This window comes from Pan troglodytes, chromosome 23 (assembly GCF_028858775.2).
Source record: "Pan troglodytes isolate AG18354 chromosome 23, NHGRI_mPanTro3-v2.0_pri, whole genome shotgun sequence".
In the NCBI taxonomy this organism is placed as follows: Eukaryota; Metazoa; Chordata; class Mammalia; order Primates; family Hominidae; genus Pan; species Pan troglodytes.
Window position 1 is genome coordinate 22,963,217 of NC_086016.1, and position 24,192 is coordinate 22,987,408.

Genomic DNA, 24,192 nt, shown 5'->3' on the forward strand with positions numbered 1-24,192 from the left:
TCCACCAAGGAGGGTTCAGCCTGTCCCTAATGCCGCAGTGCCATTTAAACATCAGATCGGGCTGGGTGCAGCAGCTCACACCTGTAATCCCAGCACTTTGGGCGGCCAAGGCAAGAGAATCACTTGAGCCCAGAAATCTGAGACCAGCCTGGGCAAAATGGTGAGACCCCATCTCTATTTTCTTTCAAAAACCAGATCAATAGTTAGCTACGACACCTCAGGATTCTGGCATTCTAACTGAAGAAAACAAAGAGAACATTTTAGGACATGGAAAAAGGGCTCTGATCAAAGCCTCCTGAGGGTAGGGAGAGGAATAGAAGGACAAGGAATGCTATCTACTTTGCAGCTCTGCCCATGACTCTCGGTATCCCAGGATCGAGGGTCCACTGGTTTAATACAGGCCTATAGAGGAGAGACACAAACAGGCCACTGAACTTCCCTGACAAAGGAATATTAACCAGGCAGGTCCAGGAGGAAGCTTAGTAGGGGTGGCTCAGCAACATTCTGAAGACAGGTGAGAACCAGGAAAGCAGAACAAGACTAGCGGGCAGATAGAAATCAGGAAGGAGGAGTCTGGAAGCCAACTGTATATGGAGATCCCAATGTTGAAAAGCCTCACTTTCTTTCTTGTCTATTTTTTTCTTCTTATCTTTCTCCCAGAGGGAGAGGGCTGAGGACTGGGTAGGATTTGGTTCAAAGGGCTTCACAGACAGAGTGTCCTCTGAGGTGGGTTCCAATGCTGGGGGTGGGACCCCAGTCTAAAGCACAGCCTAGCAGGAAAAGCTCAAAGCTCAGCCATGGATCAGAACAGATGCTCAAGGGTCTTGGCTTTGGCTATGGGAACATGGCAGGAGTCTAGTCACCAGACCTGAAATATGAGAGTAGAATGGGATCTTGGTCAGGTTGGGGTAGCTCACACCTGTAATCTCAGCACTTTGGGAGGCGAAGGCAGGAGGATCCCTTAAGCCCTGGAATTTGAGACCAGCTTGGGCAAGATGGTGAGACCCCCATCTCTAATTAAATTAAAAAAAAAAGTAGATGGGATTTATGGGATTTCATTGGTTCATTAAAGGAAAGAGAAAAAAAAAAGAGTAGACGAGAAACTTGTAGCAAGGCTGACTTGCTGCTGTTCACCTGAGCAATCAAATTAACACTGCTTCTGATTTACCTGGGGCCTAGCACATACCAAGCAGCAGCAGGAGCTCAATAAATGTTTTCTGAAAGTAATTTTTTTTTTTTTTTTGAGACAGAGTCTCCGTTTGTCGCCCAAGCCAGAATGCAGTGGTGAGATCTCGGCTCACTGCAACCTCAGCCTCCTGGGTTCCAGTGATTCTCTGGCCTCAGCCTCCCGAGTAGCTGGGATTACAGGCGTCCGCCACCACGCCTGGCTAATTTTTGTATTTTTAGTAGAGACGGGGTTTCACCATGTTAGCCAGGCTGGTCTCAAACTCCTGACCTCAAGCGATCAGCCTGCCTCAGCCTCCCAAAGTGCTGGGATTACAGGCGTGAGTCACTGTGCCCAGCCTAAGGTAATTTTTTTTTTTAAGTAAAGTCCACAGAGCAGTAATAGGCTTGGTTTCACGGACTGGGATTAGAGTGAGTGACTAGAGTAAGTAAACACAACTGTGGCATGTAGAGAGACAAAGGTAGGGAAGGTTATGTCATTAATGTACCTCAAGTGTCACTAAAACCATGTCAGGGCTGCCTGAGTTACCAATGTCTGAGCTGAGATGTGAGGTCTGGTTCTGCAAACTTAGCCTTCGCCAGGTCAACCCTATCTAGATCAAGCCCCACGCAGTCCTCCAATCTCTCAGGAAGAAAGAAGAGAAAAAAATAGAAGCAAAGAGAAGGGGAAGAGGGAAGAGAGAAGGGGAGGGATTGGGTTTTAAATACTCATCTCCCCCTATAAGTCTCCATCTTTATTATCTCAGGTGCATACTCTAAAATTCCTTTACTCTTAAGAACAAGAAACTTGGCCGGGCGTGGTGGCTCACGCCTGCAATCCCGGCACTTTGGGAGGCCGAGGCGGGCGGATCACCTGAGGTCAGGAGTTTGAGACCAGCCTGGCCAACATGGCGAAACCCCATCTCTACTAAAAATACAAAAATTAGCTGGGTGTGGTGGCAGGTGCCTGTAGTCCCAGCTACTCAGGAGACTGAGGCAGGAGAATTGCTTGAACCCGGGAGGTGGAGGTTGCAGTGAACCGAGATCATGCCATTGCACTCCAGCCTGGGCAACAAGAGTGAAATTGTCTCAAAAAAAAAAAAAGAACAAGAAACTTTTCCTTGGAAATGCTAAGGGCTTTTTGTCAATTGCTTCAAAAGGAGGAATGTAGTAACACACATATTATAGGACTACACATTTTTTATATATATATTTTTATTATACTTTAAGTTCAAGGGTACATGTGCACAACATGCAGGTTTGTTACATATGTATACATGTGCCAGGGACTACATATTAACAATGATCCCTAGCATAATCAAGTCGCAAGATCTTAGATAAGGATGAGAGGAATTCACATATATTTAATGGGGTCAGCCACTTACAGAATCCTCTATGAAATAAGGTGCTTCAGGGGTCCCCAGACTGCCCACATGTATATAGTTGTACTCATGGCTAAATTTTTTACAGTGAATGGATATCAGCAATAGGAAAGGACCTCAAGTGTCACTAAAAGCATGTCAGGGCTGCCTGTAGAAACCCATGCACAGGCTTCCTTATGTTCTCTCCCTCCTGTGAGGATATACATCAAGCTTGCTCCTTGCTACAGCAGCAAAATATTCAATACATGTGTGCAGTTTGTGCCCAGGAAAGTCCATTAGAGAATCAGCACCCTAAGTTTTTAATTTATGCACTACCAGCCTAGCCATCAGATTCCCGGAAGGAAAGCAGGTATTCAACATAAATCATAGTTTGTAAAAAGGATCTAGGCATAGTGAACCATCTTTATTACTAATAGTTACAGGATTGAGGAAAGCATTCAAGTGCTTATTTCCCAGATGCCAGCCAAAGGCCAACTTCGTAAGCAGGCTCTTGTAAAAACAGCAGCCCCAGTGCTGCTCTATTCACTCTTCTTCACAGAAGTGATTAGTAATGGCTAGGCACAGTGGCTCATGCCTGTAATCCCAGCACTTTGGGAGACCGAGGCGGGTGGATTACTTGAGGTCAGGAGTTCAAGACCAGCCTGGCCAATAGGGTGAAACCCCGTCTCCACTAAATACTAAATACTAAACCCCGTCTCTACTAAATACTAAAAAATTTGCCCGGGGTGGTGGCACATGCCTGTAGTCCCAGCTACTCAGGAGGCTACAGTGGAAAAATAGCTTGAAACTGAGAGGCAGAGGTTGCAGTGAGCCGAGATCTCACCACTGCACTCCAGCCTGGGCAACAGAGCGAGACTCCCTCTCAAAAAAACCAAAAAAGTGATTGGTAAATGTTGCCAATGAGACTGAAGTACTTCCTAAAGTAAGTGGCATTAGGGAGCTGCCAACCTGGGCTATGGCTGTGTTCCTTGTAAAATATAATCTTTTTTTTTTTTTTTTTTTTGAGACAGTTTTGCTCTTGTCACCCAGGCTGAAGTGCAATGGCGCAATCTTGGCTCACTGCAACCTCTGCCTCTCAGGTTCAAGCGATTCTCCTGCCTCAGCCTCCCAAGTAGCTGGGATTAGAGGCACGTGACACCACACCTGGCTAATGTTGGGTTTTTAGTAGAGACAGGGTTTCACCATGTTGGCCAGGCTGGTCTCAAACTCCGACCTCAAGTGATGTGCCTGTCTCAGCCTCCCAAAGTGCTGGGATTACAGGCATGAGCCACCGCGCCCCGCCATAAAATATAATCTTGACAACTGAAGCAGTTATTACTACAAAGCTAAGAATGTTGCAATTACAGAATGTTCTCGTGACTAGTGAACATGGCTGAAGAAGCAAATTGAGCTCAAGGTGCCCTTTTCTGAGTTACTGAGTGGAAAGGGTGCTACCACTGCTGGAGCTGCAGGACCAGCTTCTTAAAGATCATCCAATTCACTGCATTCTCTTCTCTCTCCTCCCAGAATCCAGCAATCAGTCATAAGATATATTTGTTGGCTCTCCTGCTAAGAAGCGAATGTGCTGACTAGCTAGCATGAGTTTGATTCAATAAAACAGCACTACACTCCATTAGTCAGACTATCTAATGATAACAGTGCTCATACATTAGGTACCCACGTGCCTTTTTGTTGCTCTTCACAATACTCCGATGAAGTACTACCTTGTATTTGACAGAAGATAGTAAAGTATCAGAGAAGGGAACTGACCTGTCTAGAGTCACACTAGTGAAAGCAAGTGATACAGGATTTAAATTCAGAGGTCCCATTTTCCAAACTCATGTCCTTTCCATTGCATTGTACTCCCTCTTTAGCTAGAAGTCAGGTTAGCACCAATCTGCCAGGACCTTCTCACCCCGAAGGTGCATGATAAAATCAAATATGAGAACCGACAAGGCCAAGGACCAGGTCACTCTGCCAAAAGTGCCTAAAACAGCCTTTCAGCTTCATCCATCAGCAGACAGCCACAAAACCACTCCCAACTGCAGCAGGCTGGTCTCCGGTCACCACTGTCTTATCTTGTCGGAAAACATCCTCTTTCCATCTGCCAAAAAGTTGAGTGGGAAAATAATTCCATCCTTTCAGGGCTAAACACTGTGCTGAGTCTCATCGCACACTGGTGGGCAAAGAAGGTTGACATTTACTGCTCACCCACTCTGTGCCTTGACCTGTGCAAGATGCTTTATGCTAGAACTCATTTAATTCTCAAGAACAACCTCCTTTTACAGATAAGGATACAGAGGCTCTAAGAGTTAAATTTACCCAAGAGGACATGATAAGTGCCAGTGCAGGGAACAAATTCAGGTCTGACTCTAAAATCTGTCTCTTTCCAGATCTCAAGGCACACCACTGAGTTGCCTTTCACCTTTCTCCCAAGATGAGGGTTGCTCTGGCATGACTTCCCCTTTCTCTTCTGAAGCAATTCCGAGTTCACTTCTCTGCCCACTGACAGTTCACTCTCCTTTCCCTGCCACTGTCCCTTCTGCAAACGCACAATCTTTTACCCAACCTAACGCCCCCAGCCTCGTAGAATAACACTGCGCAGTTGGTTTACAGTCACAAAACACTTTCAAGACAGTGTTTCGTCTCCTGGTCACCACAGTCCGGTGAAGCCGGCAAAGCAGATAAAAGCATCCCCATTTTACCAGAAAGCCATCTTCCCAAGGTCGCGGAATAAAAAGCAGGTGAAATCGGGAGCAGAACCCCAGGTCTTGACCCCTGGTCCTCGGCTCATCCCACTGCTCCGCACAGCCGCCCACGATCCAGCCTCCACCTCCGCGATGTCACAAGATGCTCCCTGGGCCAGCAGCTCACATCCCCCACCCCCATCCCACAACCACCCACCTGCAGCGGCCCTGCAGGCCCCGCCGACCCCTCCCCCACGGTCCCTCTCTCTCCACCAGCCCCTCCCACTAGGGCCTCCTTCCCCTGCTAGATCCCTCCGCTCAGGCGCCCCCTCCCGCACAGGCTGCCGGCGAGCCCAGCCTCGGCCTCCCACAGACCCTCGTCCCGCCTCCACGCTTCGTCACCCCAGCCCCTCCTCCTGTCAGCCCGCGGCCCAGCCCGCCGACGTTACCTTCTCCAAGGATGCTGGTCTCTGCACCGCCAGGGAGCGGGCCAGTGACAGGACCGTGTTGAAATAGAAACCCCGCGAGGCGCTGGAGCCGGAGCCGGAGCAGCCGCCGCCGCCTCCGCCTCCCCGGGCCGGGGCCGCCGCCATCACCTCACGAGCCGCGGCGCTGCCCGCCGGCTCCCCGCTCCTGGCCCGCGAGCGCCCGACCTCAGGGCGCAGGCGTAGGTGCATCCGGCTTTCCCGCCACGTGACCTCTGAGTTGCCGACACTAGATAGGGCGTGGCTGCGGGGCGGGCCCACCGCTGCAGGGGAGAGAGGGGATGGACAGTAGGCTGCGGTTGCGCGCGCCGGATGTGGGCCCCCCCAGCCGACCTGCGCGATGGTCGGCTCCGAGGGCGGGGCCACCTGCGCGCGACGCGCGGAAGGAGTTCGCGCGACGACCGCGGGGTCGGCGGGCGGGGCGAGGCCCTGGACGGCGGCGGCAGTGGGGCTCCTCCTTCTCTTTCCCAGACCGAGAACCGCGCCGGCACCATGTCAGCTTACCCTAAAAGCTACAATCCGTTCGACGACGACGGGGAGGACGAAGGCGCCCGGCCGGCCCCTTGGAGGGACGCCCGAGACCTCCCCGACGGGCCCGACGCGCCCGCGGACAGGCAGCAGTACTTGCGGCAGGAAGTCCTCCGCAGGGCTGAGGCCACGGCCGCCAGCACCAGCAGGTCCCTGGCCCTCATGTACGAGTCCGAGAAGGTTGGGGTCGCCTCTTCCGAGGTGAGCCTGGGGCAGGGCTGGTGTGGACTCGCCGGTCTCTGCGCTGTCAAACGGAGACGAGAAATGTTTTGCTCACAATCTTTTGAGAATTCTCAAGTTGCCTAGCATAGATTCTTGCACCTTAGTGACTCGATGGTGGTAACAATCTGTTAACTACGTAAAGGTATGTGCATCTGGAGTACTTGAAGAGGGCAGTTTACCCCAGAAATCTTCCTTAGCTATTAGTCTGCTTCGTTGATTTTTTTTTTCTTACGCCTAGCTCACGGGGAAACGCCAGATTATTTTCTGTCCAGGTGAGTAAAAATTCTGAACAGCAGGTCCTAGGTTTGGGAAATGGAGAGTCCGTTTCTTCGACATTATTTCCTGTGCAAAATCTGGCACAGGGTTTTGGCCATTCCTTCCGGAGTGAGCCAGAAAGAGAGGACTATGTGCCTGCGAGTGTCAGGTGATACCCTGAAGCATCAGGGCAGGTGGTCCACGAGTTGTTCCCGCATCATTGACCACATCTCCACCTAACCAACCAATAGAGGTATTGAAGTCCCTTCAGCCCAGACAGCTGCCTAGTTGACCAAAGCCTGGGTTTGATTGAGTCCAGGGTCTTACCTTTACTTCCCAAATCCTAGACAAATAGTGTGCGGGTTAAGAGTTTGTTGCTCCAACTCATCTTCATCAGTTCTTCCCATCCTTAGATTTCAGAGAGTAGTACCTTCAATAACAATTATTCTGGCCGAGCGCAGTGACTCACGCCTGTAATCCCAGCACTTTGGGAGGCCTAGGCGTCGGATCGCCTGAGCTCAGGAGTTCGAGACCCGCCTGGGCAACATGGTGAAACCCTGTCTCCACTAAAATTAAAAAAAAAAAAAAACTAGCCGGGTGTGGCGGTGCGCCTGTAGTCGCAGCTACTCAGGAGGCTGAGGTAGGAGAATCGCAGCTACTCAGGAGGCTGAGGTAGGAGAATCGCTTGTACCCGGGAGGCAGAGGTTGCAGTGAGCTGAGATCGTGCTGCTGCACTCCAGCACGGGCAACAGACCGAGATCCTGGAGGGTCTTTTTCTTTTTCTTTTTTTTTTTTTTTGAGTTGGAATCTCGCTCTGTCGCCCTTGCTTGGAGTACAGTGGCACGATCTGGGCTCACTGCAACTTCCGCCTCCGGGGTTCAGACGATTCTCCTGCCTCAGCCTCCCGAGTAGCTGGGACTACAGGTGCGCCGCCACACCCGGCTAATTTTTTTTGTATTTTTAGTGGAGACAGGGTTTTGCCACGTTGGCCAGGCTGGTCTGGAACTCCTGACCTCAGGCAATCCGCCCGCTTTGGCCTCCCAAAGGGCTGGGATTACAGGCGTGAGCCACCATACCGGTCGAGAATTATTCTTTATTGTACACCACAGTCTCTCTTCAGCCTGCTAATGAAACAGTTTTGTTTGGACAGAGAAAAAAAAAGGTTTAAAAAAATGTATAAGCCAGGCGCGGTTGTACTTCTGTAATCCCAACAATTTGTGAGGCTGAGGTAGGCAGATCGTTTTAGCCCAGGAGTTTGAGACCAGCAGGCGAAACTGCGTCTCTACAAAATTTGAAAAATTAGCCAGGCATGGTGGCACACGCATGTGAGTGCAGCTACTGAGGAGGCTGAGGCAGGAGGATCGCTTGAGCCCAGGATGTCAAGGTTGCAGTGAGCCATGTTCATACCACTGCACTCCAGCTTGGGCGACAGAGCAACACGCTATCATTTCCCCTTGCTGTTTTCTTGGGTTAATTCCCTTCCCCACCTCTCTCTGTTCATGTATCCCTCATTGATCCACCTCCCTGTGGTTTTTGTTTTTTTTTTTTTGAGACAGATTCTCGCTCTGTCACCAGACTGGAGTGCAGTGGCACCAACTTGGCTCACTACAGCCTCCACCTCCTGGGTTCAAGTGATTCTCCTGCCTCAGCCTCCTGAGTAGCTGGGACTACAGGCGTGCACTACCACACCCAGCTAATTTTGATATTAATAGAGATGGGGTTTTGCCATGTTGGCCAGGATGGTCTCGATCTCTTGACCTCGTGATCCACCACCTCGGCCTCCCAAAGTCCTGGGATTATAGGCGTGAGCCACTGCACCTAGCCCACCTCCCTGTGTTTAACTGTTGGTTTTTTATTTTTGTTTTGTTTGAGACAAAGTCTTACTCTGTCATCCAGGCTGGAGTGCGATGGTGTGATCTCGGCTCACTGCAACCTCCACCTCCCCAGTTCAAATGATTCTCCTGCCTCAACCTCCCAAGTAGCTGGGATTACAGGCACCTGCTACAACACCTGGCTAATTTTTTTGTTTTTGTTTTTGTTTTTTTGGTGTTTTTTGTTTTTGAGACGGAGTCTTGCTCTGTCTCCCAGGCTAGAGTTCAGTGGCGCGATCTCAGCTCACTGCTACTTCTGCCTCCCAGGTCAAGCGATTCTCCTGCCTCAACCTTCTGAGTAGCTGGGCTTACAGGCACCCGCCGCCATGCCCAGCTAATTTTTGTATTTTTAGTAGAGACGGGGTTTCACTGTGTTGGTCAGGCTGGTCTTGAACTCCTGACCTCATGATCCACCTGCCTTGGCCTCCCAAAGTGTTGGGATTACAGGCGTGAGCGACCACACCTGGCCTCTGATTTTTGTATTTTTAGTAGAAACAGGTTTCGCCATGTTGGGCAGGCTGGTCTCAAACTCCTGACCTTAGGTGATCTGCCCACCTCAGCCTCCCAAAGTGCTGGGATTACAGATGTGAGCCACTGCGCCCGGTCCTAACCTTGTTGAGGAGGTTTTGCTTGTAGTTCTTACATCTCATACCTACTGGATTCCTATGTTCCATTCTAAATGGGAAGTCTTGGCTTAGATTTGAGAGGATTGCCTGAGGTTTTAGGGCCCTGGTGAATGGGTCACATGATTGAGGATCTCAAGCCCAAGGAATTCAACTAACAACTATTTAAGGAGACATCTTTGTAAACTGAGAACAAATGAAGTAGGGAATCAATGATTCAAAGTAGGGCATTGTGGCAGAGGATAAACTTGAATCTAGCTTTTAAGGCTGAGGTTTACACAAGAGGAGTGAGAATGAGGGATGTTCTTAGGGAAGACAGGCAAATATGCAAATGCACTGGCCCAGCAACAGAGCTCCTGGGTCCAGAGGAGGGACATGATAGACTGGGTGTGTTAGAGGACAGGGGATGGAGGAGGTAGCTTAGGAGCCCTTGGAGGTCATAGGGAAAGTTCTGGTCTCATAACTCAGGAGAGGCAAAAATGTAATAGTTGTGAGTTTGATATAGATTGTGATGACGTGCCCCGTGCTGCCCCCAAAGGTCTTTCTATGCAGTGGGGACAGTGAGAGCTGAGGCAGAGTGGCACTTCAGGCATATCAGGCTTGGCCAGGCCAGGCATTGCTGTGAGAAGTACAGTGTGGTCATGACTGGGCAGGTGACAGGTGCTCTTGTCAGTGAGACAACACGTTGGAATTTTCCAGGATTGGGTCAGTTCTCAATTATGAGAAGCCCTGGGAGTCAGGGATGACCTACATCTCCACCACACCCAGTGTTCTCCAAGCTGTCTTTGTTTTTGTGTTTTGTTTTGGGGGAGGTTTTTTGAGATGGGGGTCTCACTCTGTCAACCAGGCTAGAGTGCCGTGGTGCAATCTTGGCTCACTGCAGCCTCTGCCTCCAGGTGCAAGTGATCCTCCTGCCACAGCCTCCCAAGTAGCCAAGACTACAGGTGCACGCCACCACACTCGACTAATTTTTGGTATTTTTGGTGGAGATGGGCTTTCGCCATGTTACCCAGGCTAGTCTCGAATTCCTGAGCTCAGATGATCTGCACACCTTGGCCTCCCAGTGCTGGATTACAGGCTCCAAGCTGTCTTTGAATCACTCTAATCACTCTTTCATTCCCTTTGGTGTTGGGATGGGAACAGAGGAGTATGAGCTCTTCCAACCCTCAATGCACAGTGTGGCTTCCAGCAAATTCCAGTGTACCCTGCTAATCACCCAACTTAGGTGCCTCCTGGTTACCCCAGCACTGTGAAACATGCCATCGCATGACAGATTTATGTCAAAGATGAGGACTTTACAAATTATATTAGGTTGGGAAGATCATAATTCAGTCCCAGCTTGGCAGGAAAATGGCTTAGTTAAGTCACCTCTAGCAAAGAGAGCTGCCCTTCTCCTACTGTGAAACCTGGCAAGGATTGTTTCTCACAAAGGCTCAGGCCACAGGCTATGACCACAAAAGAACAGAGGAGAAGTAGTGGGAGCAGGGCGGTTTCCCCAGGCCAACCTGGTAGGCGCTTTGTAGAACTACAGGGAGACTTGTAAGCCACTCGTCTCTTTCCCTGTTTAGTAAGCATGATTTCTTCTTTTTTTTTTTTCTAAGGTTGAATTTTTATGAAGAGATATTCCAATCACATGGTTCAAAATTTCAAAACATATAAAAGGGTGTAGTCTTCTCCCACTTCCCTCCCTATCATCCCTCTGCCCCTAAGGCAGCCAGGCACTTTCTCTCCTTCAGTGTTTTGGGGAGATAATGCCGTGGATAAAAGTGGGTTTGTTTTTTTTTAACTGAAGTATTGTATACATTCTGGTCTGCATGTGCTTAATAGAATGGAGGTTGTTCCACACTAGTATGTAATGAGCTGGGCTTTCTTTTTGGCTGTGTTGTATTCCATTGAACAAATGACTTCTATTTATGCAGCCTGTCCCCTAATGATGAGCATTGAGGTTGTTTACACCTTTTGGTGAGTCTATTTGCATCCTACTTGGACATGGTTTTTGTACACCCTTTCATCACTCCAGTGGAGGAGACTCACCTGCCCAGGACACTCTGCTTCCCCTCTTGTAGCTGAACTTAACTCCACTGAGGTTTTCTGGGGCCCAAGATCTCGGTTCAGGGGAGTCCAGCAACAAACATTAGACCAGGGTTGGAACGGCTGGCACAGTAACATCAATGGAAAGGGACAGAGTTTGAGAGTTCAAACGTGATGCACTCAGCAGCCACCGCCAGCACATCCTCCACACCGTCTCGTGCAGGGGCCCACCCATCTCTGTGTCTTTGCAGCACACAACAGTCACCCACACTGGGCATTCCGTTCAGAGGTGGGAGAGAGGAGGACACCCCTCCTGGCCCAGGAGCAGAGGCCATCAAGGTGTCCCCGGAACTTAGAGTAGATACATTGCCAAAAGGTGATATCCTCATTCTCAGGGATTCTGGTCTTGGAGCAGCCCACTCCAAATGAGGGGCCGTACAGACCAAAGTCACCCCTCTGAGGCAGCGTGTGGTGATGCTGATGCAGCCAGAGTTCTTAGCAAAAGTTGATGGATGGGGACAAGCAGCTGCTAGATTAAGTAATTCCTCAAATTTGTAAATGTCAGCAGTGGAAGAGGAGCAGTCTCTTACCCATCTCTTGCTCAACTTTCTACCCCCACGCTTCTCAGCACAATGTCCTTAAGCGTTATTGGCGCTCCCAAAATAGTTGCCAAATGAATAAGTGACCTGGGGAAGGAAAGGAAGGAGGGAGGGAACAGAAGATTGCCTGAAAAAGGAGGAGAGAGTTGGGTGGAAAGAATGCATTGAGCTGTGTGCCTTGGTTGCAATGCCTGTCCTGTGACCAGATAATGCATCCCAACACATGTCAGGCTGTGTCTAGCAGGTGGGAGGGAGTCTGGTGGAGAAATGGCATTGGACCACATACTCACCGCTAGGTCTGTTCGGGATTTATTTTTAATTAATTTTTGGTAAACTATCAATGATTGAATTTGACCATTGATGGCCAGGTGTGGTGGCTCACACCTGTAATCCTAGCACTTGGGGAGGCTGAGGCAGGTGGATCCCTTGAACCCAGGAGTTCAAGATCAGCCTGGGGAATGTGGTAAAACCCTGGCTCTACAAAAAATACAAAAATTACCTGGGCATGGTGGTGCATGCCTGTAGTTCCAGCTACTCAGAAGGCTGAGGTAGGAGGATCTCTTGAACCAGGGAGGTCAAGGCTGCAGTGAGCTGAGGTCATGCCACTGTATTCCAGCCTGGGTGACAAAGTGAGACCCTGTCTCAAAAAAAAAAAAAAGAATTAGACCATTGATCCCAGGCCAACTTGCTGGCTTGTTGGCTGTAACAGGATGCCTTCTGAGGATGGGCTGGTTGTTCGAGCTTCTGGCTTCTCCTTCCTGGGCACATCCACTCACAGCTGCCACATTGTCCCAAGGAACCTTGCTTTGCTGACCAGGAAACATGCTGTGACAAGCTGAGCGGCCATCTGCTATACAGCTTTCTGCCTCTGAGGTGTTCTTAGAGTGGGAAGTGTTGTAGGGAGGTGTTTGGGGGTTCCCAAGACTACCCTCAACTTCACTGATTCACTGGAAGGATGCACAGAACTGTCACACGTATGGTGATGGTTTCTTAAAATGAAAAGATGCCGATTAAAACCATCAAATGAAAAAAGTGCATAGGGCAGCGTCCAGGGGAAACCAGGCACAAGCTTCCAGTTGTCCTCTCCCCATGGAGTCATGTGGACAACACTTCTCCAAGCAGTGCGTGACAACACACACAGGGTATTGTCAACCAAGGACCCTCACTTAAGCCTGGGTGTCCAGAGTTTTTTGGGGAGTCTGTCACATAGGCATGGCTGAGTATAGTCTCCAACCCCACCAGAGGTCAAGCTGATAACGTGTAGCCCAAGGCCACCATCATATATCACATTGTTAGCATAGTCTGTCTGACCTGGTCTAAGCTTAGGCTCACTTAAGCAAGGACACTCTTATCAGGCAGGATATTCCAAAAACAAGGAACCAGGCTAGGGCCACACCTCTCTTTGGAATGTGGAGTGTATGGACAACCCAGAGCTGCTGAGCTAGCCTTTTGCTCAGCCCCAGGTTGGCCTGCACACAGACGGCGAGGGGCACCAGCACTACCGCCTTTGCCCTTGGTGGTTTTTCCTGCACCCTAAGACCCGATTTGTCTCTGAATCCACCCCATACTCCAGCTGCCACAGTCAGAGCCCCGGGTTTGAGCATCTGCCATGGGTGCTCACGTATCCCTGCCAAGGCTTGTGCCTGTGCACACTCCCTTGGGAAGGGAGAGATGGAACAAAGATAAATTTCAGATTTCTAGATTCAGCTCACTGACTCCAGATTGGCCTCCGTCTACTTATGATGAACCTCATTTATCAGAACCTGAGTTTACGAGCTCAGTATGAGAAACACAGTATTGATGCCCTTCCGTCAGGAACGTGGGGAGGTCTCGGTCACGGAAGCCCACCTGATGTTATAAGATGTGTTGGCTGCGAGTTGCAGTTGAGATCTGTTGGTCACTGCTGCCCTTTGAAGGCCTTAGTGACATCCTGTGGGTGTTCCCTGCCGAGTCCTGTGGGTAGGCCCGCTCACTCCCCACACGGTTCCTCTGTCCCTGCACAAGCTGCACCCTCTGCCTGGTGCCCTTGCCCCATCCCAACTCTTCGTTGTGATTTGTTTTTAGGAAAACCAAGTCCAAATGGACAGGACCCCCAACTTTCTGACTGCCTGACTTCTCAGTCTCTCCTCCAGCCTCAACAGGGAGCCTCTCTGACCCCCACCTTAAGCTAAACAAAGAGTCTGCAGGGAGAGGTGACTCTGTGTGTGTATGTGTTTGTGTGCACGCGTGCAGTAGCTTTAGTTTCTGCCTCCCCCACAAGACTGTAAGCTCAGTGAAGCAAGGACTCATCTGCCTTTCTTGGATTCCGAGCATTGCAATGTTGTCAACAAATGAAAAGCTGAGACTGAACCTCACTCATCTTGCTCTCTGTCAGACTGTAAACACCATCAGGACAGAGACTTGGGATTGTTTCGTGGACAAAGAGAGAACTCTTGTTGGGGTTCAAGGGAGTAAGAAGGGCATCACCTGTAATGCTTAGTAATCACTGAAACAAGGAAGCACTTTGCATGTGCGTCCTTTACACTGAGGGCACCTGCGGAGCTCACTCCCCTAGCAGCCACTCAAGTCCGTTCAGGGACCTCATTCTCCCACGGGAAGTTGGAGAAGATGGGCTGTGGCTCTGCGGAGGGGGGTGTGGACCTGCCTCGGTACCTGGAGCGGTTGAGGCCTGTCTTGGTGGTGGCTGGGGCACAGGTGTCTGCCTGTCCTGTCCTTACAGACTGTCAGTGTTCTCTTTCCTGGTATTTTGGTGTTTGCTCTGTCAAACCCTTCTTCCTCATTGGTTGGAACTAGCTCACAAGCACATTAAGTCCGGTCATTTCCTCTGCCTTCTGGGGGTGGATTTTAGCAGAAGAAACAACTCCTCCCTTGCTGGCCTCATGACCTCTGGTGAACACTAGCTTTCAGCAAACAGAAACTTCCAGAGGCCAGAGCAGCACTCGCTCGCCTGGCCTTCCAGCCTCACAGGCAAGATAAGCCACCCTCACAGACTTCTCTGTGCTCCCATCTAAACATCTAAATCAGCCATCTGGTTTCCTTAACAGTAGCACAGACTCTGGGAGTTTGAGAGAATGTGTCACTTGTGAATAGGAGAAAATAAGTCCATACTGGGGAAGGTAGCTCTCCAAATTGAGTTGAGGAGGTCAGGGTGGGAGGGTGAGTGGTCGTGGGTTGGCCCTGATGGGAGGAGCTCACCATCAGGGAAGCTGAGGACCTCCCTCCTAATGTGACAGCAGAGTCTTGGCCACCTCTTCATTCCCCAGTCCCCAACCTGGCTGCTCTGAGTGTCTTTCCAGCTACTGGAAAGCTTCTTCTGCAGCCTGCAAAGCTAGCTGGAACTGGACTGTCAGAAAAACATGTAGATGCTGGAGAAAATCTGTTAATCCTAACGTATAGCTCTGCCTTATTCCAGAAAAGACCGCAGTGTGGACATGAAGATGATAAACTTGAGGTGATGGAAGAAGCAGAAATGCCAGATACATTAGCAGCTCTTTTTTCTTTTGAAAACTAGCCCTTGCAAGATTTGCTTGACATACTGAGTGACACTATCCAGAAAACGTTTTTTTTTCCTTAAAAAAGGCTGATGGTTTGTTCAGACATCTCTTGTGAACTAGTGAAAAACATAAACGTTGAAAGCTGTAAAATTCAGCAGTTCTAAGTTTATTTCCAGCAAGAGTTAAACAAAGTTTAATAGTAAATTCAACCAACCAGTGTTTTAGCTTTTTGCCTATACATTATGTTTTTAAATTTCACCCATTAAACAAGGACTCAGGTTACACATTGATTCCTTCAGGACTTTAAGGAAGCCACAACCATTTATTTATAGTTGCATTTTGCTCTTCAGATTTCCAGGATGTTTAAAATTTTTTTTGACTTTGTTTTTAGGCATCAAGAGAGAATATATCTAAAAAACATTTGCATAGTTAGTGTAATTGCTAAGCCACAGGGTGATGGGTGGATAGCAGATTCAGAGGAAGGCAGCTGAGGGCAGAGGCTGCCTGACAGAGCAGGAAAAATGAAGCTCGAGAGCCTTCTGGCTGGAAAGGCAGCTCACAGATGGGCCGCAGCTGTAGATCAGTTCTGAACTAGGGACTGAAGCAAGTTTGTCGTAAATAAAGGAAAGTGGTAGTGTTGATGTTGTGAATGTATATCCACAACCAGAACCATCAGCTCTGGAGGGACCATCAGGCTGCCACTGTGGCCACAGAGCATCACTCACGTCTCCATTAGGCAGATTTGCAGAGACTCAGCAGTGAACAGAGCAAGTCCCTGCCTCGTGGAGCTCATATGCTGTGAGCGGTGGCTCATGCCTATAATCCCAGCACTTTGGGAGGCCGAGGCGGGTGGTTCGAGACCAGCCGGGCCAACATGGTGAAACCCCGTCTCTACCAAAAATACAAAAAACTAGCCAGGCATGGTGGCAGGCGCCTGGAATCCCAGCTACTCAGGAGACTGAGGCAGGAGAATCGCTTGAACACAGGAGGCAGAAGTTGCAGTGAGCTAATATCGCGCCACTGCACTCCAGCCTGGGCGACAGAGCAAGACTCCATCTCAAAACAGAAAAGGAGGTGGAGAAGAGGGGTAGTGGTTGGAAGGAGGAATTCTCCTTTAGGGAAGATGTCTGGGAAGGCCTCTCTGAGAGAGTGGCCTTTGAAAGGAGACCCTAATTGGATGAGGGATGAGAGGCTGAGCCATGTAAGTATCTGGATGGAAAACATTACAGGCGGAGACAGTGGTGTGTGCAAAGGCCCTGGGACAGGGTCACCCGTGTTAACAGGTTTTAAAGCTGGAATTGTGGATAGGCTAGAGTCAGACACTAATAGGGCCCAGAGGGGACACTGGTCCTTGAAATAGAATTTGAGGATTTGACCATGGCCAGGAGGCTCAGGTGGCCCAGTGGGAACTCCTTAAGTGGGAACTTCCTAAAGGAAGAATATAAGAACCAAAGTCCAGGGGGCAGTGCCAGGCCCAAGCCTGTGAGGGTTCCCAGAGTTGGAGGGCTAGAGAGAATCTGCTTCCAGTTCAGGCCATGGACTCTGAACCTCACAGGCACATTGCCATCCATCTCCCCTCACCCCCAACCGAGACGGAGTCTTGCTCTGTCGCCCAGGCTGGAGTACATTGGCACGATCTTGGCTCACTGCAACCTCTGCCTTCAGGGTTGAAGCAATTCTCCTGCCTCAGCCCCCCGAGTAGCTGGGATTACAGGTGCCTGCCACAACACCTGGCTACTTTTTGTATTTTTAGTAGAGAGGGGGGTTTCACCATGTTGGCCAGGCTGGTCTTGAACTCCTGACCTCATGATCTGCCCGCCTCAGCCTCCCAAAATGCTGGGATTACGGGTGTGAATCACTGCGCCACCCTCTGCCATCCATCTTAACATGGCGCCATGAGCCAGCCTCTCAGGAAAAGGGTCTCATGAACAAATGAGGAAAGCAAGTAGAGGTAGGGCAGGGAGGGAGAGGCAAAGGAATGTGTTGTTGCAAAGGGTAGTGTGCCCCTCACAGATGACAGTACCCGTCTCCAGATGTGCCCACTGAGAGTTTATGAAGGGGCTGCTCCATGTGGTCCTTGACTGCCCTGGGGGAGAGTCACAGAAAGCTATAATGCCACTGCCTCTCGGTTTCCCCAGGAGCTCGCCCGTCAGCGAGGAGTCCTGGAGCGCACAGAGAAGATGGTGGACAAGATGGACCAAGATTTGAAGATCAGCCAGAAACACATCAATAGCATTAAGAGCGTGTTTGGGGGGCTGGTCAATTACTTCAAATCCAAACCAGTAGAGACCCCACCTGAACAGAATGGCACCCTCACCTCCCAGCCCAACAGCAGGTGAGTGCATCTTCTACCATCTGGGTATAAAGGAGCAGAAGTGGGGATTAGTGCAAATGACTAAGACTTTCAGTCCACGTCAGTGCCATGAAGGGATCCAACAACCCTTTAAGTTACTCATCAGGTGATATTTGTCCTCAAACATTGTGAAACCAGGAACTGTTCTTCCCTGATCCCATGTTCACTTGATTGACATCTAGTCTGTCAATTGCTTCTCCAATAATTGTGACCCCACTACTTTGAAAGAGAGGGTGTTCACCTCAGCGTAATCTGTACAAATGTGACTCACTTCACATAATTTTTGCTTTAAAAAATCTTTAGGGCTGGGTGCAGTGGCTCACACCTGTAATCCCGACACTTCAGGATGCCAAGGTGGGTAGATTGCTTAAGCCCAGGAGTTCGAGACCAGCCTGGGCAATATAGTGGGAACCCAGTCTTTACAAAAATTACCCAGGCATTGTGGTGCACACCTGTAGTCCCAGCTCCTCAGGAGGCTGAGGTAAGAGGATCTCATGAGGCCTGCAGATCAAGGCTGCAGTGAGCTGTAATGGTGCACTCCAACCTGGGCTACAGAGGGAGGCCCTGTCTCAAGAAAAAAAAAAAAAAGTCTTTATGTCTAAATTTGTCATCTCTAATCCAATTCACCCATTGATTTTTATTTGAAAATTACAAGGCTGGGCTCAGTGGCTTATCTGTAAAATCCCATGCTTTCAGAGGCTAAGGTAGGAGGATTGTTTGAGACCAGCCTAGACAACATAGCAAAGACCCGTCTCTATAAAAACTAAAAAAAAAAAAAATTAGCCAGACATGATGGCACGTGCCTATATTCCTAGCTACAGGGGAGACTGAGGTGGAAGGATTGCTTTAGCCCAGGTGTTAGAGACTAGAGTTAAGCTATGATGGTGCCACTGCACTACAGCATCAGTGACAGAGTCTCCCTGTCTCTAAAAAAAAAAAGATTTAAAGCTAAATAATTAAAATCAAAAAAATAAAGTTAGAAGTTGCTTTCCTCAGGTTTTGGCTCGAAATATAAAATCATACATGAGACTGGGGGCCAGGCACGGTGGCTCACGCCTATAATCCTAGCACTTTGGGAGGCCGAGGCGGGTGGATCACCAAGTCAGGAGATCAAGACCATCCTGGCTAACACGGTGAAACCCCGTCTCTATTAAAAATACAAAAAATTAGCTGGGCGTGATGGCGGGCACCCGTAGTCCCAGCTACTCGGGAGGCTGAGGCAGGAGAATGGTGTGAACCCGGGAGGTGGAGCTTGCAGTGAGCTGAGATCACGCCACTGCACTCCAGCCTGGGCGACAGAGCAAGACTCCGTCTCAAAAAAAAAAAATTCATGAGATTTTGGTAGACTTCAGTGTTACATGTTCAAGGATAAAGGAATGGAGTTTCTGCTGAAGTAGATTACTATTGTTTGTATTTCAGATCACTGTGTCTGTTTTTATTACAAAAACAACATGGCCACATTACAGACAATCTATACCTTACCTACCACAACACAAAAACAGAAAATTTCATTTTCCCCTTATTCAGTATTTTCATAGTTGTAACCATAGTATTCTTTTGGTTTGATAGCCTTTTTCTTCCATTTAACCCAGAAAAACTGCTTGATATTATGTGATAACTCAGGTTCCATAACCATCTCTCTCTCTCTCTTTTATTTATTTATTTTTTATTTTATTTATTTATTTTTTTTGAGATGGAGTTTCACCCTTGTTGCCCAGGCTGGAGTGCAAAGGCGCGATCTCAGCTCACTGCAACCTCTGCCTTCCAGGTTAAAGTGATTCTCCTGCCTCAGCCTCCCAAGTAGCTGGGATCACAGGTGCCCACACCATGCCTGGCTAATTCTTTTTTTTGAGACGGAGTCTCACTCTGTCACCCAGACTGGAGTGCAGTGGTGCGATCTTGGCTCACTGCAAGCTCCGCCTCCCGGGTTCATGCCGTTCTCCTGCCTCAGCCTCCCGAGTAGCTGGGACTACAGGCGCCCGCCACCATGCCTGGCTAATTTTTTTTTTTTTTTTTTTTAGTCTTTTTTTTTTTTTTTTTTCTTTTTTATTGATCATTCTTGGGTGTTTCTCACAGAGGGGGATTTGGCAGGGTCACAGGACAATAGTGGAGGGAAGGTCAGCAGATAAACAAGTGAACAAAGTTCTCTGGTTTTCCTAGGCAGAGGACCCTGCGGCCTTCCGCAGTGTTTGTGTCCCTGGGTACTTGAGATTAAGGAGTGGTGATGACTCTTAACGAACATGCTGCCTTCAAGCATCTGTTTAACAAAGCACATCTTGCACTGCCCTTAATCCATTCAACCCTGAGTGGATACAGCACATGTTTCAGAGAGCACAGGGTTGGGGGTAAGGTCACAGATCAACAGGATCCCAAGGCAGAAGAATTTTTCTTAGTACAGAACAAAATGAAAAGTCTCCCATGTCTACCTCTTTCTACACAGACACAGCAACCATCCGATTTCTCAATCTTTTCCCCACCTTTCCCCCCTTTCTATTCCACAAAACCGCCATTGTCTTCATGGCCCGTTCTCAATGAGCTGTTGAGTACACCTCCCAGATGGGGTGGTGGCCGGGCAGAGGAGCTCCTCACTTCCCAGTAGGGGCGGCCGGGCAGAGGCGCCCCTCACCTCCCGGACGGGGCGGCTGGCCGGGCGGGGGGCTGACCCCCCCCACCTCCCTCCCGGACGGGGTGGCTGGCCGGGCGGGGGGCTGACCCCCCACCTCCCTCCCGGACAGGGTGGCTGGCCGGGCAGAGGGGCTCCTCACTTCCCAGTAGGGGTGGCCGGGCAGAGGCGCCCCTCACTTCCCCGACGGGGCGGCTGGCCCGGCGGGGGGCTGACCCCCCCACCTCCCTCCCGGAGGGGGCGGCTGGCCGGGCAGAGGGGCTCCTCACTTCCCGGTAGGGGCGGCCGGGCAGAGGCGCCCCTCACCTCCCGGACAGGGCGGCTGGCCGGGCGGGGGGCTGACCCCCCCACCTCCCTCCCGGACGGGGCGGCTGGCCGGGCGGGGGGCTGACCCCCCCACCTCCCTCCCGGACGGGGCGGCTGGCCGGGCGGGGGGCTGACCCCCCCACCTCCCTCCCGGACGGGGCGGCTGGCCGGGCGGGGGGCTGACCCCCCCACCTCCCTCCCGGACGGGGCGGCTGGCCGGGCGGGGGGCTGACCCCCCCACCTCCCTCCCGGACGGGGCGGCTGGCCGGGCGGGGGGCTGACCCCCCCACCTCCCTCCCGGACGGGGCGGCTGGCCGGGCGGGGGGCTGACCCCCCCACCTCCCTCCCGGACGGGGCGGCTGGCCGGGCGGGGGGCTGACCCCCCCACCTCCCTCCCGGACGGGGCGGCTGGCCGGGCGGGGGGCTGACCCCCCCACCTCCCTCCCGGACGGGGCGGCTGGCCGGGCGGGGGGCTGACCCCCCACCTCCCTCCCGGACGGGGCGGCTGGCCGGGCGGGGGGCTGACCCCCCCACCTCCCTCCCGGACGGGGCGGTTGGCCGGGCGGGGGGCTGACCCCCCCACCTCCCTCCCGGACGGGGCGGCTGGCCGGGCAGAGGGGCTCCTCACTTCCCAGAAGGGGCGGCCGGGCAGAGGTGCCCCTCACCTCCCGGATGGGGCGGCTGGCCAGGCGGGGGGCTAACCCCCCCACCTCCCTCCCAGACGGGGCGGCTGGCCGGGCCGGGGGCTGACCCCCCCACCTCCCTCCCAGACAGAGCGGCTGGCCGGGCAGAGGGGCTCCTCACTTCCCAGTAGGGGCGGCCGGGCAGAGGCGCCCCCCCCACCTCCTGGACAGGGCGGCTGGCCGGGCGGGGGGCTGACCCCCCCACCTCCCTCCCAGACGGGGCGGCTGGCCGGGCAGAGGGGCTCCTCACTTCCCAGTAGGGGCGGCCGGGCAGAGGCACCCCTCGCCTCCCGGACGGGGCGGCTGGCCAGGCGGGGGGCTGACCCCCCCACCTCCCTCCCGGACGAGGCGGCTGGCCGGGCAGAGGGGCTCCTCACTTCCCGGTAGGGGTGGCCGGGCAGAGGTGCCCCTCACCTCCCGGACGGGGCGGCTGGCCGGGCGGGGGGCTGACCCCCCCACCTCCCTCCCAGACGAGGAGGGAGGACGCTCCTCACTTCTCAGACGGGGTGGCTGCCGGGCGGAGGGGCTCCTCACTTCTCAGACGGGGCGGTTGCCAGGCAGAGGGTCTCCTCACTTCTCAGACAGGGCGGCCGGGCAGAGACACTCCTCACATCCCGGACGGGGCGGCAGGGCAGAGGTGCTCCCCACATCTCAGACGATGGGCGGCCGGGCAGAGACGCTCCTCACTTCCCAGATGTGATGGCGGCCGGGAAGAGGCGCTCCTCACTTCCTAGATGGGATGGCGGCCGGGCAGAGACGCTCCTCACTTTCCAGACTGGGGAGCCAGGCAGAGGGGCTCCTCACATCCCAGACGATGGGCAGTCAGGCGGAGACGCTCCTCACTTCCCAGACGGGGTGGCTGCCAGGCAGAGGCTGCAATCTCGGCACTTAGGGAGGCCAAGGCAGGCGGCTGGGAGGTGGTTGTAGCGAGCCGAGATCACGCCACTGCACTCCAGCCTGGGCGCCATTGAGCACTGAGTTAACGAGACTCCGTCTGCAATCCCGGCACCTCGGGAGGCCGAGGCTGGCGGATCACTCGCGGTTAGGAGCTGGAGACCAGCCCAGCCGACACATCGAAACCCCGTCTCCACCAAAAAAATACAAAAACCAGTCAGGCATGGCGGCGCACGCCTGCAATCGCAGGCACTCGGCAGGCTGAGGCAGGAGAATCGGGCAGGGAGGTTGCAGTGAGCTGAGATGGCAGCAGTACCGTCCAGCTTCGGCTCGGCATCAGAGGGAGACCGTGGAAAGAGGGGAGAGGGGAGAGGGGAGAGGCGCCTGGCTAATTTTTTGTATTTTTAGTAGAGACGGGGTTTCACAGTGTTAGCCAGGATGGTCTGGATCTCCTGACTTCGTGATCCGTCTGCCTCCGCCTCCCAAAGTGCTGGGATTACAGGCGTGAGCCACCACATCTGGCCTAATTTTTGTATTTTTAGTAGAGATTGGGTTTCACCATGTTGGCCAGTCTGGTCTCAAACTCCTGACCTCAGGTGATCCACCTGCCTCAGCCTCCTAGAGTGCCAAGCCACCACGCCAGGCCTTTTTTTTTTTTTTTTTTTTTTTGAGACAGAGTCTCACTCTGTTGCCCAGGCTGGAGTGCAGTGGCACCATCTCAGCTCACTGAAACCTCTGTCTCCCAGGTTCAAGCAATTCTCTTGCCTCAGCCTCCTGAGTAGCTGGGATTACAGGCATGTGTCACCATGCCTGGTTAATTTTTGTATTTTTAGGAGAGATGGGGTTTCTCCATGTTGGCCAGGATAGTCTCGAACTCTTGATCTCAGATGATCCGCCCGCCTCAGCCTTCCAAAGTGCTAGGATTATGGGCGTGAGCCACCACACCTGGCCTCTCTCTTTGTTTTAATTCTGTAATGTGGAGCTTTTCTTTTTCATTTTATTTATTTATTTTTTAAGAGATGAGGTCTTGCTGTGTTGGCCAGGTTGGTCTTGAACTCCTGGCCTCAAGCAGTCCTCCCACCTCGGCCTCCCAAAGTGCTAGGATTACAGGCATGAGCCACCACACCTAACTGCAGAGCCGTTTTTTTTAATGCATCACTAAGGTACAGTAAAATGTGTGCATCTTAAGTGGAGAGCCAGTGACTGTGAACCTGTGTACACTAGTGTGGCCACCACCCAGATCAAGATGTAGGGTGTGGCAGGGAAGAAATTAGATAACTACTTCAAACTCAGAGTGGGGCTGGGGAGAAACCAGTGTAGGTAACAAAGCTGGTGGTGATGGCAGAAAGAACAGGCAGGCGAAGCCATCAAGAGTTATGGAGAGGTTCAGGCATGGTGGCTCATGCCTGTAATCCCAGCAATTTGGGAGACTGAGGCAGGAGGATCACTTGATCCCAGCCTGAGCAACATGACAAAACCCCGTCTCTACAGAAAAACACAAAAATGAAGTTGGGCACGGTGGCTCACGCCTGTAATCCCAGCACTTTGGGAGGCCGAGGCGGGTGCATCGTTTGAGGTCAGGAGTGTGAGACCAGGCCAGCCAACATGGTGAAACCCAGTGTCTCCTAAAAATACAAAAATCAGCCAGGCATGGTGGTGCCTGCCTGTAGCCCCAGCTACTTGGGAGGCTGAGGAGGAGAATCCCTTAAGCCTGGGAGGCAGAGGTTGTAGTGAGCGGAGATTGCACCACTGCACCTCAGCCTGGGTAACAGTGAGACTCTGTCTCAAAAATAAAATAAAATAAAATAAAAGGCCGGGCATGGTGAGTCACGCCTGTAATCCCAGCACTTTGGGAGGCCAAGGCCAGCGGAGCACGAGGTCAGGAGATTGAGACCATCCTGGCTAACACGGTGAAACCCCATCTCTACTAAAAATACAAAATATTAGCCGGGTGTGGTGGCGGGCGCCTGTGGTCCCAGCTACTCGGGAGGCTGAGGCAGGAGAATGGCGTGA

At 51.9% G+C, this 24,192-nt stretch overlaps 2 protein-coding genes across 11 annotated transcripts in view; one reads left to right on the forward strand and one right to left on the reverse strand.

The window, feature by feature from the left end:
• Nucleotides 1-5,894, reverse strand: part of PI4KA (phosphatidylinositol 4-kinase alpha) — a 151,007-nt gene extending 145,113 nt beyond the window's left edge. For 2 of the 9 annotated variants that reach the window (XM_024352562.3, XM_024352560.3), the window contains exon 1: nt 5,662-5,870. In XM_024352562.3, the coding sequence (XP_024208330.2) occupies nt 5,662-5,805 (144 nt within the window). In that variant the 5' untranslated portion in view covers nt 5,806-5,870. Of the gene's footprint in view, nt 1-5,230; nt 5,484-5,661 lie in introns of those variants that run through there. The other 7 variants (XR_010156005.1, XR_010156004.1, XR_010156003.1 and 4 more) reach the window with 7 other exon arrangements.
• A 124-nt stretch (nt 5,895-6,018) lies between these two features.
• The window catches only part of SNAP29 (synaptosome associated protein 29), a 35,272-nt gene continuing 17,098 nt past the window's right edge, over nt 6,019-24,192 (forward strand). Inside the window, exons 1-2 of one of the 2 annotated variants that reach the window (XM_514997.9) lie at nt 6,019-6,426; nt 17,459-17,655. In XM_514997.9, coding sequence (XP_514997.2) covers nt 6,190-6,426; nt 17,459-17,655 — 434 coding nt within the window. In that variant the 5' untranslated portion in view covers nt 6,019-6,189. The remainder of the gene's footprint in view (nt 6,427-17,458; nt 17,656-24,192) is intronic. The other variant, XR_010156006.1, reaches the window with a different exon arrangement.